The sequence below is a fragment of the Schistocerca nitens genome, chromosome 8, assembly GCF_023898315.1.
Source record: "Schistocerca nitens isolate TAMUIC-IGC-003100 chromosome 8, iqSchNite1.1, whole genome shotgun sequence".
In the NCBI taxonomy this organism is placed as follows: Eukaryota; Metazoa; Arthropoda; class Insecta; order Orthoptera; family Acrididae; genus Schistocerca; species Schistocerca nitens.
In genome coordinates this window covers 204,644,434-204,663,532 of record NC_064621.1, presented here as the reverse complement: position 1 = coordinate 204,663,532, position 19,099 = coordinate 204,644,434, and the positions used below count along the sequence as shown (strand labels likewise).

Below are 19,099 nucleotides of genomic sequence, written 5' to 3'. Positions count from 1 at the left end.
TACATTACATTTGTCTATGTTAAGGGACAGTTGCCACTCCCTGCACCAAGTGCCTATCCACTGCAGATCTTCCTGCATTTCGCTACAATTTTCTAATGTTGCAACTTCTCTGTATACTACAGTATCATCCGCGAAAAGCCGCACGGAACTTCCGACACCATCTACTAGGTCATTTATATATATTGTGAAAAGCAATGGTCCCATAGCACTCCCCTGTGGCACGCCAGAGGTTACTTTAATGTCTGTAGACGTCTCTCCATTGATAACAATATACTAGAGGGCATATCATTTGTATAAATAAGGAACAGGATTGGCCCTCACACTGATCTCTGGGGCACCCCCCACTTGACAGTACTCCACTCAGATCCCACATCACAGCCGTTACCAACTTTGTAAATAATGACCTTTTGCTGCCTGTTGCTAAAGTAAGAGGTGAACCAGTTGGGAGCTACTCCCGTATTCTGTAATGGTCCAACTTCTGGAGCAATATTTTGTGATCAACACAATCAAATGCCTTAGTTAGATCAAAAAATACGTCAAGCGTTCAAAATATTTTGTTTAACCCATCCAGTATCTCACAGAGAAAAGAGAATATAGCATTTTCAGTTGTTAAATGACTTCTAAAGCTGAACTGTACATTTGGTAGCAAATCGTATGATAGAAAATGATCAATTATCTTTACATACACAGCCATTTCAATAACTTTTGCAAACATTGATGACATAGAAATAGGTCTAAAATTATCTACATTATCCCTTTCTCCCTTTTTATAAAGTGGCTTTACTACTGAGTACTTTAATCGCTCAGGAAACTGACCATTCCTAAAGGAAAAATTGCAAATATGGCTAAATACAGGGTTAACATGTGCAGTACAGTACTTTAATGTTCTGCTACACACTCCATCATAACCATGAGAGTCTTTAGTCTTCAGTGATTTAATTATTGACTCAATCTCCCTCTTGTCTGTATCACAGAGGAGTATTTCAGACAAGTGTGTCATTGATGATGATGATTTCATTGAATTTGATGGCCAGTTCAGGATGAATGTGTCTGATTTAGTATAGTATGTCATTACTCATACTTTTCTTGAAGGACTCCCATAGCTGTTGTGGATTCGATGGGTTACTTGTTGTTAGACTTATGATGAATAAGTCTCTCATTTGTTTAGCTGAGGCTGTAAGTAAGACTTCGTGTAGTGTTAATTACCAGTGGCTGATATTTTCCAGTAGTTGTAAGCATTGGCATGTTTCTATCTATGTCTGGCATAGATAACCATCAACAGTAATGAGATCTGTGGAACTTATGGGTCCCCATATTTCGTGTAACAACATCCGGTAATAGAAACATTCAGTGTTGTTCAGATGTATGGTGTATACTCGGCCTAGTGTACCAGTTTTCGTGGTTCCTGAAGATCAAGCAAAATGCTGAAAGTTTACTGTTCCAAAATGTAAACAAAAATGTGACTACAACCTGACTTTACAATGTTTTCACCTTTTCTGGAATAAAGTGTAAACAGAATTGAAACTTTAATAGCAAGTCCAAAACACACATGAATGTATATATTTAGTGATTAATTTGTACTCAACTAGTTGTTATTACTATCTGCAGTCACTGATCTGAGGCCATTGTAGCACCACTGAATATTTTTTCTCTCTTTAGGCATCCACAGCCTCCAATTGATTAATAAAAGAAAAATGATCCATAGTAACCTACAACTGATAACATTTTCTTTTATTAACCACTGAATATGTGTGTAAATAGGAATCTAAAAAAAAGAAGATAGGAAGATACTTCTGATTAGAATGTGCAACAAGAAACATTCAGATTACCTGAGTAGTCAACATGAAATGCTCATCTCAGAGACTGAAAATATTAAGTCTAAATTGACAGAGCCGCCTGACAGATATTTGCCTAACAAAGTTGGCTGATGGGAAAGACCCACAATGGTTTCACAGCTGTTCCAAGAGCAAAGACAGCATCGTCACAGATCTGGATGAAGCTAAAATTAGCATAAGGAGAGTATGAAATGTTCAGTAAATTCGAAAATAAAATTCTATCTACTGCTGTAACAGAAACTCCTAGGAAGTTTTTGTCTTACATTGTATCAGCAAACACATCATAGCCATGTGTAGACTGTTTGTGATCATAATAGCATTGAAATGGGGATTGGGTGACAGAAAATAAAATACTGAATTCCTTTTTCCACAAAGTTTTTCTGGTGTCCGGAGGTTCCGCCTTTAAATTTTTGTGCAAATGTTAAAAGATATTGAAATAAATAACTGTGAGACAGAAAACCAACAAAATTTTGAGAACAGAGGAAAGATGACAGAACTTGATGGGACACCTATGGAATCTTCATGGAGTACAAAAGAACTGGCTCCTCTTGTAAAAGCAGTGTACATAGGTCTCGAGTGGAGGGAAACATTGCTAGTTCCTAGTCGTTGGCAAAATGTGCTGGTCGTTCCCGGTTTCAAGAAGGATAATCAGACACTCACACAAAACTGTGGGCCTATATTGCTAACATCAGTCTGTTGCAGAATTTTGAGACACATTTTACTCTCGCCTGTTGTGACATTTCTGAAGACCAAAAATGTCCTCTGTAGGAATAGACGTGGATTTTGCAAGCAGTGAAACAATGATCATGTGAAACGCAGCTACCCCCCCCCCCACCTCCCCCAATACCCCCATTCCTAAATGATTTGTTGATGTATCTGTTACTATAACACCTCATAAGAACCTAAAAATGCTGCACGAATTAATTTTTCACCAGCACCTAATGCCGTAGACAGATAAAAGGAAACTATCAGAAGGCCGTGAAAAACTAGTCGTCTAATCCCCAAAGAATCAAGCTTTCTTTTTCACCTGAGGAATAGACAGGCATCATGGACACTACAAGTAGATTGGGAGCGAATACTAGTAGAGCACTGCACATCCATGAAATACTGAGGTGTCTCATTAGAGCATTCACTCACAGGAAACAGTGCATAGCTGATACAGACAACATTGTGTGTAAATTAGCAATCAGCTTACGGTGTGTGCAACCCAGGAGAGTAAGGAGTACAGCTTTAGCCATGTGCTACTCAGGTGTGGAGTACACTTATAGTGTGTGGTATAACTCCAGCCATGCCAAACAAGTGGACATACCACTCAGTAAGTCTTGCCCCATCATCAGACACTGCAGGATGTTTGAGATCAACATTGACTGACAAGTTGTACGGCCTAACTGGTATCGCTCCACTTAGCAAATACGTGAAGTGGTTTGCCAGAAAGGAAGAAACTAGGTTGTTCACACCTACAGCCCACTGTCTTTTTGTATACCAACCAACCAGCCAGTGAGTTAAATCAAGGAAAAGCTTCCTGCATACAACTGAAAATGTCACTATTGCATCAAAACAAAGCGGAGTAGAAATTTGGAAAGGAAAAAATGTCCATCTCGGACATTGCTTTCTATCAAGGGGAAAACTTCCCCAGGACACACAGAGGAGTGGGACATATGGGGATCTCTGATCTGAACAAACTATGTTCTGGAGTTGCAAGATCCAAAAGCAACATGAGTAAATGGGTACTGCCAGATGAACATGTGCTGTGTGATTGTGGACAGGAGCAGACTGTTACCCTCCTTATGAAGTGTGGGCTATGCTCAAGCACCTGCACTGTTGATGAGCTCCTGATGGCTACCCCAAAATTAAAAAGTACTTTTAGTGTTACCCAGGAACAATGGCAGGGCTATAGTAATATTTTGTTCCCTTTGGGGTGCCTTTTTAATGCAAATTCCCTTGCCTCCCACCATCGGGATGCTTGTTTTAGGTGAGTCCCCTTGCCTCTCGCTGACCTTGCATGTTTTACTGAAACAAATGTTGGAAATTGTTTTCTGCAATACACATTTCTGCAACCCTGATTCTGAAAGACAATCATACTCCTCTAAGTGTCTCTGCACTAATTTTTGGATATTCATTGATAGTTTGGTGCCACGTTTTTGCTGGGGTTGTTGATACTTCCAACACATCTCTCTTTTAGCATTCTTCATAGGAAAAAAAATCTGGAGAAGTCAAAATCACGTGAACATACAGGCAAATTTTGAGAACCTCCTCAGCCAATCCATTGACCAGTATAATTTTGATTCAAAACTTCTCATGATATCTGTAAATAATGCACTGGAGATACATTGTGTTGGAATATCATATCCAGTCGTGTTTGAAGTGGGAAATCTTCCAGTAGTATTGGCAAAATATTATGTAAAAATTCGTTGTACATTTGACCATTCACATTTTTATCGATGAAGTATGGGCTAATCAACTGAGTACAAAAAATAGTGCATCAAACATTGACACTCCACGGGCATTGATGCTTGACTTTCCTTAACCAGTGGGGATTCTCCACTGACCAGTAATTATGCTGATTTAGTTGACCACGATCCATTAAAGTTGATTCATCAGAGAAAAGTGTGTGTGAAATAACATTATTGTTGTGTGAAATAACAATATTGTAGGCTGCTTGTTGTTTTTGTGTCCTATTACAACAGTTCAAGCTGTTCTGAAGATTGTCTCCATGTAGTTCTTGGTGTAACAGTAAGTGATGTGGATGGAATTTGTGTTCATGCAGTATGGGCAGAACACTCATCTGTGAAATCCTGAACCTTGTGCGATTTTCTGAGAACTAATGTGATGATTTCCGGCACCTGCAGCTAAAACATTCACTTTGTCATTTTCATTCATCACAGGCCATGGTCAGACTCTTTGTTTGGGTTAAATACTTCCAGTTTCTATAAACAGTTGGATAATACTGTGAAAAATCATTGCAGAAGACACATCCCTATCAGGGAACTGTTAACATACCTTAGATGAGCATGTACTACATGTCTGTCTGGCTCAAAAGTACGAGGAGATGATACCTACTCTCTCTCTGCAGTTGTCTCCATCGTAGAACAGCTAGGAAGAGATGTTTGCAGTTCGAATGCATCAGATTCATAGTGACTTTCCCAGTTGTACTCCAAATGGTGGAACTACTTGCTACAGCGAGAGTCAGACAACAGACACATGGTCATGGTCTGTGCTTTATTAGAGTGGTAAAAAATGTATTGCAGAAAGTGGTCATCATTTTGAACTTTTGCTTATAATTTTTCAACAGTTTTTAACCCATTTTGATTTATGACGATGACATAACGAAAACATTGTTAAATACGAAAGTTACATATCTTTTCCTGGAGAATCCAAATCCAAAATAAAGAATGGGGGATCCTATTTAAGATTTCAAAATTTACCCCTCTGTAGCCCCCTGGAGGTAGGACAGGTGGTTGCGTTTGTTGCGCCATTGGATTCCCCCTTTAAGATGGACAACTTTCATTACAACACTTTCTTAATCTGATTTGTAGTTTGCTGGACATATCCAAAAAGAGCTTTAAATGCCTTAACTTGTAAATAAATGATCTAGTGGTTTATGTCAGATGTTCCATGAGTCAATTTGCAGATGATGCAGTTGTTTCTAAGAACATAGCGATGTCAGAAGACTAAAGCAAACTGCAGGAAGACTGCAGAGGATTGATGAATAGTGCGGGGACTGGCAATTGACCCAAAGTAAATAAGTGTTACATATTAGGCATATACAGTAGGAGAAATTCACTACTGCACAATTACACTAATGGTGACAAGTTTGTAGGTACAGTAACTACCATAATATATCTACGAGTAATCGTCCAGTGTGATCTACAAAAGAATGAGCAAATTAAACAGATTGTAGGAGAAGCAGCTGCCAGACTGAGATTCTTAGGAAGAATCTGAAGGAAATGTAATTCATTCACGAGAGAAGTGGCTTACAAAACACGTGTTCAACCAATTCTTAAGTATTGCTCATTAGTCTGGAACCCTTACCAGTTTAGAGGCCCAGGATGGATGACTTCTGCAGTGGCAGGGATGAGTTGAGGCAGTGGGCTGTTGTCAGGGTGGCGATTGTTGGTTGCTCGTGGAAACAAAATTTTAGCCATGCATTTTATTGAAGGACAAACTAAAACACTTGTAGTGACGCCGCAGTGGCAATGTCCTTCTGGGTGTATACCGAATGCAGCAAGCAAGTGTGAAGTCACTGATGTAAACAAGCAGCCATTGGCCTGCTGTGACTGCAGCAGCTGGGTGGAGTGCTGATGTGCACTTCTGTGGCAGCGCACGTACTGTCTGGGGGCATGACAATGCACCTCATGGCAGAGCACACTGGAAGGCATGGTAAATGATTGTTGCAGTGGAAGACAGCTCTTAACAGTGGTGTCCACCATTGTGAGCAGAGGTGTACAGCGACAACGTGCACATATGTAGAAGGTTGAGAAGCTGGACTGCCCTGGCCTCAGGCTGCACCCCCACCCCCCTCCCTCCACAGCCTCTAAATAACACCAGTTATCACCCAACGGGGAGATACCATTGCACTTAAGTCAGACATATTGCTATCCATACACTTATTTACTTCACTGCAGCACACATTTACTTTGTGTAGCACTGCAGATCATTCAGACTCTGCATTTTCCAAAAGATATTGGAGCTGAAAATTTTACATTACGCCTGTTGACTTCTACAATGTTAGTATGCTGCTCATCAAGTCACCTTATGCTATTAACTTCTTTCTCCTACATTTGCACTTCTGTGCAAACACTACCCTTTTTCTTTCTTTCAAACCCATCCAAAGTTCTCATTTTTTATTGCCAGAGGCTCATTTTTACCAACCACTTGTGAAGTACTTTCTGCCTCTTCCACATCTCTGGGTTAACTCTTCTGTGCAGAGCTCTGTTCTCTTCCTTAATTGCATTGTCTGCCTGCAACTGATCTACCTCACCTGCTAAAATTTACAGTGTTTCTATATGGGGAGCCACCTGTGTTATAAATGATAACATGCTTAACCCTTTACTAATTGCACAAACAACAACAACAACAACAACAACAATCAATGAAAACAAAACAGATTAATGACAAGGACACTTCAACATAATACTTCCCTAACAATATAACTCAACTCCTCTGCCTGAGCAGCTATTCATGACTACTACTGCATATGCTTAAACATAATGAGCTGTATTCCTTTCCAAGCCAGAATACAGGGCTCCTGCCAAATGCCGCTAACTAACACATGTTTCCTTCCGTTCTCACACTCTGATGTAGTGGAAACCCAATTCAATAGATACAACAAAACAGCAGCTACAGGAAGAATAAAATCAAATGACGGGAACAACACTTACTTGTAGCACTATTGTAATATCAGATTATGTTCCATTGGGAAAGTGGAATGTGGAATGTGCTCAACGACTGTGATACAACTTTCAAAATGACAGAGAGCAGCAATCCTTTCTAGTTTTATTAAAGCAGATTAAGGTTTCATCTAGTAACTGGACATTATCAGTGTATTTCAGAGTTTTTATACCCGTCTTAATATGTTTACACCTGTTCAGCTGGTTCCTGTCGCAGTTCCTTCAAGAATACTCCACTCTTGAATGAACTCTATTCAGCCTCGAATGAACTATAACAGGAACCTGAAAAACAGTTGTAGACGTACTAGGGCAAGTATAAAAACTGCGAAATACTACATTGATAATGGCTAGTTACTAGCTGAAATTTGAACTTGCTTTTAATAAAGGTAGAAATGATGACTGATTGCTGCTCTCCATCATTATGAAGGACTATCACAATACTTCTTGAAAAAACTTGGCTTCGCTTCATGAATTGCTACACCAGGTTAACACCTTGCACATATTTACACAATGAGCCACACTCCTTGCCACATTTGTGTGTCCCCAGAACACTGTCTGAGTTTACTTGCCACATTTCACCCACAAGAACAGAAGTGACAACCTGCTAAAGAATGCATTTGCTTTATATGGTACTTAGAGGAGGTGGGGTGGGGAGCTCTCATTGCACTCGCCCCACTGTGTTTTGGTGCTGTACATTGATGAAATTGCAACCCTGTAGTGGTCAAACTGTTTGCTCCAGGAATGGTGGCAGGCGAGGTTCCTCTGTCACTGAAACATAGTGGTGATAGACATTTCTGCCACCAAACAGTAGAGACCTGGGGTGGATGACCCCTGCAGTGGAAGGGTTGAGTTGAGATGGTGGGCTATTGTCAAGATGATGGCTGGTGGTTACTCATTGAAACATTATTATTAATCATAAATTTTGTTGGAGAACTAATTATAACACTTGCGTTGCTCTGTGGATGCAATGCTCTGTTTGTGTGCTGAAGACAGTGAGTGTGGAGATGCTGATGCAAACAGGTGGCTACCAACCTGCCATGATGCCAACAACAGCCTGCTGTAATGCCAGGCCCTCGGCAGGAATGCTGACATGCAGCATGGCTCAGCATTTCAAGGCATGGCATGCCATAAGACATGATAATCTGCCATGATTGTTGTAGAGGAAGGCAGCCTTCAGCAGTGGTGTCCGTATTGGTGGGTGGAGACATACAGCAACAGTATGCTTGCATGGCCATACGAGATTGAGTGGCTGCGTCACCCTGACCTCAGAAGTGTGCAAGTCAGGACAGAAGACTGACTGGAGCTGAAGTGAGCCTAGAGGTGACCCATCGGCTGCAAGGCACTAATTCCTCAGCTGTGATGCCACACTAAAATTCCTTTGGCTAAAGTGATGGGTATTTATGCTGGTTGTTGCCTGCTTGTTTTGGCGAAGCACTTCTTCCAACCATATACGCCAAAATAAGTTCTTAGCGTGGATGTATAGTAACTGACCTGCTGCTGGTCTGCTGCTGCTTCTGCTGCTGCTGCTGTTGCTGCCTTGCCTATCTGCTGTGTCGTCGTCATTGTGGTGTTGGCCCCAAGGCCTGCAATGTGGAAACCTGCCAGTGGCTTTGCTGAGCCTGTTTTAGTCAACTCTGCACTTACCTTCTCCCATGACTTTTTCAAACAGCTGTGGTAGTGCTGCTATTACACACAGCAGTACCGAAAAATAAATGGTGGTGCTACTCCAGGTTGTAGGTCGACAATATCCAACAATGGGTAGCATGTTTCATCACAGGGTCGTTCAGTTGTTGCAAGAGCATTACGGGCGATCCTCAACAAATTCCATTGGCAGACTGTATGAGAGAGGTTTTGTGAATCACAGAGAAGTTTATTGTTGAAATTCCTAGAGTGTGTTCCGGAAAGAGACAGAACAGGGAAAAGGAGGGGGAGGGGGGTTCAGATAGTGTTACCAGAAATATCACCCACCACACACCCTCGGGTGGCTTGCGGAATATGGATATAGATACAGATATAAATGTAGGTGTAGATTTGCAGAAGAATTAATTTTGTTTAGGAATTTTCAGTTGCTCTTCCTGTACTGTCCAATCCCACATAATTTTTGTTGTTGTTGTTGTTGTTATTATTATTATTATTATTATTATTATTAAGACCATCATCAACAGCATCATCATCTATGTCATTACACATACATAAACTTAAGTTTCAGCTTTGCTTTCTTAAGCTGATTTACATCTGGATACTTTGGCAGCTGTATGCAATAACACCCAAAATAACTATGCAGTCACAATTACCACTGTAGGTGACAGTAATTCATCACACTCTTTGCTGCTACATACCAGCACTGAATTTTGTTAACGTCTGTAATGTCCAAACATGAAACACTAACTGCCTAAATTCTTCAGACTCACACCATTTCAGAACAAACGTTTGACAAAAAGTACATGGCACTACAGAGAATATCGTAAGTATTAGGTAAAGTTCCGTGTTCTGGCTCTAGACAGGCCAATCTCACCCGACTGACTACTGTGTCATCATCTGCCAGTGGTGACATTGGATGCAGCATGTGCGGATGTGATCAACACATTGTTCTTCTGTTTGTTTGTCAGGTTTCTTTAACTTGGAACTGCTACTGATCAGTCGAGTAGCTCCTCAGTTGTCCTCATAAAACAGAGTACACCCGGTACCAGTCCTTCCATCAAGGATAAATCCCTGGCAGTACTGGGAATTTAACCCATGTCCTCCACATAGCAGTCTGCTGCACTGACCATTCAGTTGTAGAGGTGGACAGTGAAATATGGGTACTTGTTTTATTAGGCTATAAACATTTGCATGGGAGGAGTGTAAATGAGGAGTTCTTCAGCATCTTCCCTATCCTGTAACACTTATTTTGTTCTAGTAATGTAATTTATTACACCATTTCTTTTTGTTTTTTCTTGAAATGCTTTGTCAGTACTCCACAATTTATTCTCAAATTACTTAATCTGTCACAGGTCTTCAGCCTGAGTTTATTTTACATCTACCTGTTTGTGCATTATTGAGACATCATCATCCTAGTTTTGTAAAGACAATTTCCCATTAACTCTGAATATTGTTTATCTTTATACAGAGTGTTTAATATAAAGTGTCACATATTCCTACAGGAGCTAGTATTGGTCAAAACTAGAGAAAAATTTTTGTTAATGGTATCTCTCGAAATCAATACCTATTGAGATATGGGCCATTGGAGATCCACAGTTCACAGACTGCATTTGACTCATACAGGGTGTACATAAAGTCCAGGAATACTTTCAATTATTTATTGCACAAGAACCAAACATTGTACAGATTTCATACATATGTCATTTTGAAGAGAAACCCTGAAAGTTTTTTTCATGTATACCGCCACAGTGTAGTTTGGTAATTTGCCGATAGTCAGTGCCAGTCGCAAACATGGCAAGTTCAGGTGCGGAGCGAGCTTTCTGTGTGTTGGAGTTCGACAAGCCACCTTTCACACTAATGGGAAAGTGAACAGGCATAATTGTCGAATCTGGGGTACAAAGCATCCACACGAATGCATTTAATTTGAGTGTGATTCCCCAAAGGTAAATGTTTTCGTGCCTTGTCACGTAGATAACTGTACGGGCCATTCTTCTTCGCCGAGAGCACTGTCACTGGATATTTGTACTTGAACATGTTGCAGCAATGGCTGATGCCTCAAATGCAATCGGACTCTCCATTTGTCTTTCAGAAGGATGGGGTTTCACCCCATTTTCTTCGTGAAGTTTGTGGGTACCTGAACAAGGAGCTGCCACATCGATAGATCGGCTGTGCTACAGATGGGGACAGCTGTTTCATGAAATGGCCTCCTCGATCACCAGATCTCACTCTGTGTGACTTTTTTTCTGTGAGGACACATTAAAGATCTGCCTCTACCACTTGATGTAGCAGAGCTCCAGGAGAGAATACAGGAAGCAACTGCCACAGTCGACGCAGCCATGCTGGGTCGAGTATGGCAAGAATTCGATTACCATATTGACATCTGCCAGGTCACTCATGGTTCGCATATCAAATGTTTGTAAAAAAACAACTTCAAGAGTTTCTCTTCAAAATGCAATATGTAGGGCATTTGTACAATGTTTAGTTCTTGTGGAATAAATAATTGAAAGTGTTCCCGGACTTGATGTACACCCTGTATACGGGACAGGATGTACAAGAGGTGTCATAGTAAATTACCACGATATGCATGTGTGGGCAGATACAAATCTTTGAGCAATCGTAGTGAGGTATCATGATAAATTTCAGTATTGATGTGTGGGTAGGATTGTTGGTGACAGACTGATTGTGCTTCCATTTTAACTAACAGCTGTGTATCACCAGTTTCTGCTTGATGAATTACCAGGGCAGTTGAAAAAAGTTACCTTTGCAGAAAGATGTGACACTGCTTTATGCACAATGGAAACCAGCTCATTTTCCACAGGTTGTATGATGGTACTTCACCGAAATGTTAGAAAGGTGATGGATTGGCTGAGGAAGTCTGAAATTATTGGATTTCTGGCTATGGGGACATTTAAAGGCCATGTGTATGCCCAACCCATTGACAGTGTGCAAGCATTACGGTAGAGTGTGACCAATGCATGTGATGCAATCTGAATGGAGAGAGGTGTATTTGAAAGAATCTGTAGAAGAGCTGAAGAATGTATCAGGATGTATAGTAACTACAAGCAGCACTGCGTGTAGTGTCTGCTTCTATGTAGTAGATAGTGGGAATGGGATGACAGATTGCACCATATTGAAACAGGTACTGGTTTCTAGACATATCGTTGTAGGAATTTTCTTCTAGTTATAACCAATACTACTTCCTCTAGGAATATGACACTTTTTTAAAACGTTGTATTAACGAATTGATTAAAAATTTGTAACATTGTCTTACATAATGTCTGCTTCTGCCAGCTTCATGTGTGTGAAAATAAACTATTTCTTTGGTATGCACTCAGTTATTTGTTTTATTTTTCAGGATGCACTGATGCTTCAGCGGGTTGCATTGCAGACAAAGAGCCAGCTAAGGGAGGATGAAGATGCTGTTCCTGATGTTGCTGCAGCAGTCCAGGAACTTCTCACTTCACTGTTTATCTCAGTTTACAATCATCAGGATGAAGAAGGTCGTTGCTTCTCAGACTCTATGGCTGAATTGCCTGAACATGATGAAGTGGATGGCACTAAGTAAGTTTTCCTCTATGCGGTGAAAAATACCTAGCACAAAAACTGTTTCTGAAGTTTACACTCAAGCATTAAGGTGCATACACTCAGTAACATAAAAAGCAGTTTCATTTGTTATTTGGAAAAAGGTCTTACGTTAGAACTGCTAAGAGCTGCTTATAAAATAATAATAAGTCATCTAAAAATGCTGAGTCCTGTGGCATTAACATTGAATAAAATTTCTGGCTTCAGTCATGTCAAGTGGTTAAAATTCTACTACCTTGTGAGCAAGCACTTGTTAGCCATTGTCAAGTGTTATAACTGCCAATTGGCTGCCAGTACGCCCTTACATACATCAACTGTCGTGTGTGGCACCACTATAGCTGAATCCATGAATGATGGCGGGTTGCGCAGGTCCACGCTGAGTGGAGGCACGGACGAGGATTGCAGCATTGCCGGTTGCAAACGACAGTTGTGGTACATGCAAGAGATGTAGACGCCAAACAGTAGCTTGTGTTTAAGGGGCAGCGGGTAGCATAGAAAGTTATTCGGTGAATTTGTATTCAGTTTTTTGTGATTTGTTAGAGACTTAAACCCATCAACACATGACAACCACTGTGAGATAGTCAGATTGAGAGGAATGAGACACATGCAATGTTGTGTGGCACAGCAAGTTGGGATGCTTCGTCCCGAGCATCTACAGACAGGGAAGTATGAATGCTTGTGTCCAATGACAAAATTAAAGTTTACAGATAACTAGTTTCCTGAAACACCAAAAAAATGCTGCTATATCCAACATGGACACAGTCTACCACAAATTACATGTTATATAACATATTAAATGAAATAATTTTAATACCACAAAAATATCATATGTAATATTGGAAAATTTTCTGTCTTGTGTGATTGTGATGACATTTTATTTATACCAGACACATTTCACATTTCTTAAAGCACCTTGATTGAAATGTTGATAATAAAGTATACAAAGCAGTTGTGGACTCATAAAAACATAGAGACTAAAATTTATTGAGTGTTAGTGAAGTGCAATGCGTCAAAAAATGAACTAGTGTTAGTATTTGCTAAAATATAGATCAGTCCGATGCACAAAACTATGATATGTAATCAAGTGCCAGTGTAAATGCCAAAATACTGTCCACTGAAGACCGTTCCCAGCAGAGCACTGAGAAAACTGCTGTATATTCATTGTCTGTCACATCAGTTTTGCAGAACGAGCTTAAACTCGCCTGCCGTCGTTCGTGGCTCCAACTATAATGCTCACAGCATCATCATAAATGGGAAAATGTTCACTTGGTGTTCGATGCATGTGCTCCTAACGTCACGATTCTGGATCCCATGCCACACTGAGCTGCAGGCCGCCATCTCTATTGAGGGTGTTACCAGTGATGTTTATTTTGGTGGCTTCCTTAATTACACAATCCCAGAAGTCATTAGTGCGAGTCATGACAGAGGTTTCGTTAAATTAGATGTGGTGACTGTTTTTTACAGTATGCTCAGCTAAAGTGGATTTTTTGGGTAGTGTAGGTGAAAAACTCTATCCTACTCTTTTTTTAAACTGTTTTACAGTGTGCACTGTTCATCTGGTGTATGATTTGCCACACTTTCAAGGTAACGTGTAGGCTCCGGATATTCTGAGACGTGCTACATCTTTAATGGGTCTGAGTAATTTGTTGGAGACCTGAAGATTGATTTGATTTTGTCTCTTATCAGCACATGGCTTGTCTTGACCGACACCCTGATACAAAGCCACAAAATGTCAGAAAAGCAAGTTCTTTTCTTGTTCCTCATCAGTGGTCTTAATTTATTTGGTGGGTTTTGTTGTCATTGTTTGTGAAGATCTTGCCTAGTTGGCTCAACTCGTTTGCCCTTACATGGCGATGCCCTGAGCGCTAGGGATGTCATAGACAGCAGCTAGTGTATATAAGGATGTACCAGCAGCCGTCATACGACTTAAAAATGACCAAGGAGTATATTATACAGTCAACAGCTGAATGTACTGACAGTCAGTCAGTCTGTGTATACTCTCATACTCAGGTTCCATTTTTTGTGTGGCGTGTAGTCTGCATAGTGATTCGATCTGCGTTGTCCTCTGTTGGTGTTACGGTTGAGTCTTCTGTGTACGAGCATAAATATATAGCAGGGAGAGAAATGTATGCTAATGTTACACTTTTTAGAGAACATTTTCAAAACTTTTCACACTATTAGATGGCTTTCAATCCTCTGTTAGGATTTCTTTTACTATTAATTGTTGTTCAATTATAAATACAAATTTGTACTAGTTCGGTAAAAGCTTCAATCCATTATGACAATTAGTTGTTTGGTGGAGGAAGAAATGACATGAATGAATCACTTCATTTTTGGTTAATGGAATGATTTTCTAAATAAGCTTCCTAAAATAGGAGAAATGAAATCGCGTAATATGTTATTAATATCTTTTATTGAACTTGTATGCTGTCTGTAAGTAATCATGTGTAGAAAGGAATTCTTTATATTCAGGAGTGCCATGCTGTATCTATTTTTTTAACATATCTTCAAATTTGTTTTGGCACTGATTTGTTGCAGTAATTTGTTATTATGCCTCTGCATACATTAGAGATTTTTTGTTTTAGGGTTCGAGCATTGTCCTTGGACTTAGTTAAGCGAAGACTTGATAAGGGACTGTACAGAAGACTGGATGTTTTTCAAGAGGATGTGTTTGCCTGCATGGAGCGTGCACGTCGTTTATCTCGCACAGATTCACAGGTGTTTGAAGATTCTATAGAGCTACAATCTTACTTCATCAGGCAGAGGTTAGTAAAATCTTTCTGATGTGTGTGTGTGTGTGTGTGTGTGTGTGTGTGTGTGTGTGTGTGTGTGTGTCAGTGTCAGAGAGAGAGAGAGAGAGAGAGAGAGAGAGAGAGAGAGAGAGAGAGAGACACCAGCACCCTTCTTGTTATGTTATGGTAATTAGTGGCTTCCTGGGTTACTCTATGTCATTGCCTGAATATGAGGAGCAGGCATTCTGTAACTGTACTGTAAAACTTCAGTAACACTAGCCAGTGACATGCTCCAGGGCTTCAGCAACCAATGTAAAAGTGTTGTATATTTGCTCATAATTAAGGAGTAAGTATCTGAAAATTGACAGCTGTATGAAAATGAAATGTGACGACGAAAAATTCCAAAATAGAAGCATCTGAAATTTTAAGCTGCTGAAGAATGGTACTAGATGAAGGGGAATTGGGCTGGGCAAGGGAAGAAATCTGTTGTCAGTAAGTTAGTACTGATATAGTAAGTGCAAAAGCAATAGGTAAACAGCCTGTAGTGTGGTAAGTAGAATATAGGTACAGTGTAGGACTGATTTTGAGCATGCGTTATCGATTATTAAAGATGTGTAGCACATATGCAAGGATGGAATACTTGCTCAGGACTGGAGAAATGAAAGTCAGCAAAAAACCAGTTGGGAGTGTGAAATGAAGTATGTACTGAAAATTTAAGGAATAAAGATGCAGTTTTGATATTCAGTTAACTATTGTTAGTGTTCCTCCTGAGTAGCGCTAATGTTAGTTCTGTTTACATTTTACTGAACTTTCATTCTCTTTCCTTTGATAGTTAATCAAGTGGCAATAGTTAAGGCATTGAAGTGTCTCTCAGGAGACACTGGGTTCAACTCCTCCTCTGGTTTTCCTGATTCAGGCTTTTTATGGTTTTCCAATATTGGCACAGAATATTTTGGGACTTTCTTGGTTGCAAAGTGCAGAGGCAAAGATGTTGTTGAATGACAGGTGAGGTATGAGTGGCGGCAACTTGAAATTAGCGGAGATTGAGGCCTGGTGGATAACGGGAAGAGAGGATATATTGAAGAGCAAGTTCCCATCTCCGGAGTTCGGATAGGATGGTGTTAGTGGGAAGTATCCAGATAACCCGGACGGTGTAACACTGTGCCAAGATGTGCTCACCGTGCACATTGTAATAAATACTACATTTCTAACAGAATTATAAGGTAAATTACAACTTATTTCTGATATATATATATATATATATATATATATATATATATATATATATATATATATATATATATATATATATAAAAGCGCTGGCAGGTCGATAGACACACAAACAAACACAAATATACACACAAAATTCAAGCTTTCGCAACAAACTGTTGCCTCATCAGGAAAGAGGGAAGGAGAGGGAAAGACGAAAGGATGTGGGTTTTAAGGGAGAGGGTAAGGAGTCATTCCAATCCCGGGAGCGGAAAGACTTACCTTAGGGGGAAAAAAGGACAGGTATACACTCGCACACACACACATATCCATCCACACATGTGTCTGTATGTGTGGATGGATATGTGTGTGTGTGCGAGTGTATACCTGTCCTTTTTTCCCCCTAAGGTAAGTCTTTCCGCTCCCGGGATTGGAATGACTCCTTACCCTCTCCCTTAAAACCCACATCCTTTCGTCTTTCCCTCTCCTTCCCTCTTTCCTGATGAGGCAACAGTTTGTTGCGAAAGCTTGAATTTTGTGTGTATATTTGTGTTTGTTTGTGTGTCTATCGACCTGCCAGCGCTTTTGTTTGGTAAGTCTCATCATCTTTCTTTTTAGATATATTTTTTCCACGTGGAATGTTTCCCTCTGTTATATATATATATATATATATATATATAATAGAAGGAAACATTCCACGTGGGAAAAATATATCTAAAAACAAAGATGATGTGACTTACCGAACGAAAGCGCTGGCAGGTCGATAGATACACAAACACACACACAAAATTCAAGCTTTCGCAACAAACTGTTGCCTCATCAGGAAAGAGGGGAAGGAGAGGGAAAGACGAAAGGATGTGGGTTTTAAGGGAGAGGGTAAGGAGTCATTCCAATCCCGGGAGCGGAAAGACTTACCTTAGGGGGGAAAAAGGACAGGTATACACTCGCGCGCGCACACACACACACATCCATCCACACATATACAGACACAAGCAGACATATTTAAAGTTTGGGCAGAGATGTCAGTCGAGGCGGAAGTGAAGAGGCAAAGATGATGTTGAATGACAGGTGAGGTATGAGTGGCGGCAACTTGAAATTAGCGGAGATTGAGGCCTGGTGGGTAACGGGAAGAGAGGATATATTGAAGAGCAAGTTCCCATCTCCGGAGTTCGGATAGGTTGGTGTTGGTGGGAAGTATCCAGATAACGCGGACGGTGTAACACTGTGCCAAGATGTGCTGGCCGTGCACCAAGGCATGTTTAGCCACAGGGTGATCCTCATTACCAACAAACACTGTCTGCCTGTGTCCATTCATGCGAATGGACAGTTTGTTGCTGGCCATTCCCACATAGAATGCATCACAGTGTAGGCAGGTCAGTTGGTAAATCACGTGGGTGCTTTCACATGTGGCTCTGCCTTTGATCGTGAACACCTTCCGGGTTACAGGACTGGAGTAGGTGGTGGTGGGAGGGTGCATGGGACAGGTTTTACACCGGGGGCGGTTACAAGGATAGGAGCCAGATGGTAGGGAAGGTGGTTTGGGGATTTCATAGGGATGAACTAACAGGTTACAAAGGTTAGGTGGACGGCGGAAAGACACTCTTGGTGGAGTGGGGAGGATTTCATGAAGGATGGATCTCATTTCAGGGCAGGATTTGAGGAAGTCGTATCCCTGCTGGAGAGCCACATTCAGAGTCTGGTCCAGTCCCGGAAAGTATCCTGTCACAAGTTGGGCACTTTTGTGGTTCTTCTGTGGGGATTGTGGGTTCGAGGGGATGAGGAGGTGGCTCGGGTTATTTGCTTCTGTACCAGGTCGGGAGGGTAGTTGCGAGATGCGAAAGCTGTTGTCAGGTTGTTGGTGTAATGGTTCAGGGATTCCGGACTGGAGCAGATTTGTTTGCCACGAAGACCTAGGCTGTAGGGAAGGGACCGTTTGATGTGGAATGGGTGGCAGCTGTCTTAATGGAGGTACTGTTGCTTGTTGGTGGGTTTGATGTGGACGGACGTGTGAAGCTGGCCATTGGACAGGTGGAGGTCAACGTCAAGGAAAGTGGCATGGGATTTGGAGTAGGACCAGATGAATCTGATGGAACCAAAGGAGTTGAGGTTGGAGAGGAAATTCTGGAGTTCTTCTTCACTGTGAGTCTATATATATATATATATATATATATATATATATATGTGTGTGTGTGTGTGTGTGTGTGTGTGTGTGTGTGTGTGGGGAAAAATATCTAAAAACAAAGATGATGTGACTTACCAAACGAAAGCGCTGGCACGTCGATAGACACACAAACATACACACAAAATTCAAGCATTCGCAACAAACTGAAACATCTGTCCTATCCAAAGGCCTCACCTTCAGCCCCACTCCCAGATTCAACCAAACAGCCCTCATCAAAGATTTACTGTCCTACACTCGTACTCTCTGCTGGAAATATCACTTTGGCACGAAGAAAAATGATCCTAATCCTACTCCTAATGATACAACTCGCCAAGACACCATCCAAATTGAACCCTGCCTGGAACAGTTCCGTCCTCCGTCGCAGCGGGACCCACCTCCTCTTCCTCAAAATCACCCTCTCCAAACCTTCCAGCAATTTCTGACTTCCAGCCTTGCATCTCAGTCCTTCTTCAAACACCTTAATCCTACTCCCAACATCACCACGGCTGAAGCCCAGGCTATCCGTGATCTGAAGGCTGACCGATCCAT

At 40.9% G+C, this 19,099-nt stretch overlaps 1 protein-coding gene across 11 annotated transcripts in view; it reads left to right on the top strand.

Moving 5' to 3' along the window:
• LOC126199364 (protein polybromo-1) overlaps window positions 1–19,099 on the top strand; it is a 355,023-nt gene that overhangs the window by 152,729 nt on the left and 183,195 nt on the right. For all 11 annotated transcript variants that reach the window (XR_007540157.1, XM_049936255.1, XM_049936256.1 and 8 more), the window contains 2 exons: window positions 12,222–12,427; window positions 15,034–15,213. Coding sequence is in view for 10 of the 11 variants with exons in the window: in XM_049936255.1 (XP_049792212.1) it covers window positions 12,222–12,427; window positions 15,034–15,213 (386 nt within the window). In the remaining variant the exon portion in view is untranslated. The remainder of the gene's footprint in view (window positions 1–12,221; window positions 12,428–15,033; window positions 15,214–19,099) is intronic.